This window comes from Olea europaea, unplaced genomic scaffold (genome assembly GCF_002742605.1).
Source record: "Olea europaea var. sylvestris unplaced genomic scaffold, O_europaea_v1 scaffold2422, whole genome shotgun sequence".
NCBI lineage: Eukaryota > Viridiplantae > Streptophyta > Magnoliopsida > Lamiales > Oleaceae > Olea > Olea europaea.
Window position 1 is genome coordinate 58,746 of NW_019242401.1, and position 1,334 is coordinate 60,079.

At 37.3% G+C, this 1,334-nt stretch overlaps 1 protein-coding gene across 1 annotated transcript; it reads right to left on the reverse strand.

Moving 5' to 3' along the window:
- Positions 1-83: 83 nt before the first annotated feature.
- Positions 84-958, reverse strand: LOC111382050 (kunitz trypsin inhibitor 2-like). The gene has a single exon (XM_023005910.1). The coding sequence runs from the start codon at positions 911-913 to the stop codon at positions 275-277; it is 639 nt and encodes a 212-aa protein (XP_022861678.1). The 5' UTR covers positions 914-958; the 3' UTR covers positions 84-274.
- Positions 959-1,334: the final 376 nt, after the last annotated feature.

A 1,334-nucleotide genomic window follows, 5' to 3' on the forward strand; every position in this document is an offset into this window, starting at 1 on the left:
CCCCTCAAAATTATTTTGTCCATCGTTATTCATTTTTAATCACTCAATGGGTTATACCTCCAAACAATTAGAGGATCGAATAATGGCCTTATGAAAACGAGTCTTATTTATACAACTTTAGTGAAAAAGACAAGCATGTATATAACATGTTATTGAAATTACATAGTAGCACACATATTATTCTTTTAAACCACCATATGTCGCATGTTTTATATTCATAAAGAAGATAAAGCATGCATCACTTAGTTGCTCCCTCCCTGGAGTGGATACTCCTTTATGCCTTCTTAAATGTAACCTTCATTGGAATATTGCTTAGAGCCAAGCGTTTGTGCCCATTCTGGACATAAATTCCAACATCTTTACAGACAACTTTACAATGTGGGCACAAACTGGGACAATACACGAGCTTGTAGCCTCCGGATTTTTCAATTTTCTGAATCTTGAACCAGTTTCCTAGCGTCTCCGGCCCAGGTTTTCCTACAACTCCACCAGTCATAATGAAGTACTCTCTCTTCAATGGATCATACGGATGGTAGTGATCGAGCTTCCAAATGGATGATTCGGGACATTTCTTGTATTTGTCTGACCACTTGTCTTTGAACATGATGTTCAAATCAGTAGAGACGCGGATGACACCTTTTTTGAGATTTACTGGAAAAAATTGGACAGGAATGCCAGATTTGTCATCACCCCTTTGAACAACTTGGAGTGGGCAGGTCTTGTCGCTGTTGACCAGGTCGAGTCCACCACTGCCCTGGCTGCTTACTGGCAAAATGTAGTAGTCAGAATCTGCCCGGAGAGGTTTCCCCGAGTTGTCTAGGACCGGCTCAGGTGTTTTTGTCGCCTCGCAAAATAGAGAACTTGCTAAAATGGAAAGGAGGAGAAATGGAATTAAAAGTAAATTCATCTTCATATTAAAGCTGTAATTTCTTGAACGAGAAGATTATGCAAGAGACTTGAAGAATGATTTCCCTATTTATAAGACAATTTCTACTAGTCGAATGGTTTGCTGGTATTGCTTATCTTTGACAGAACTTTATGTTTTCTAGGTTTTGAATTGTAGGAAAGTTCGTTCAAATTTCTTTAGCTGTTTTTATATCAATAAATTTAAAGCTGCTTTGAATTATATATTACATTACATTTTATATATGCAACCCACAAGAATTTAAACTATGATCTGCACGTCGAAATTGATATAGCCAATTGTTTCCTCATTGTACTTTTAGAATTCCATTCAACCAAAAGAAACCATATGGGGGCGGATATTTTTACCTATGTGACTCTCATGCAAGTATACGGTGTTGAGAGAAGTAATAAATTGAAGAGGAATATCA

What these genes read in the sequence shown, in the direction of transcription:
- LOC111382050 (XM_023005910.1), bottom strand. Translation starts at nt 913, where the DNA reads ATGAAGATGAATTTACTTTTAATTCCATTTCTCCTCCTTTCCATTTTA.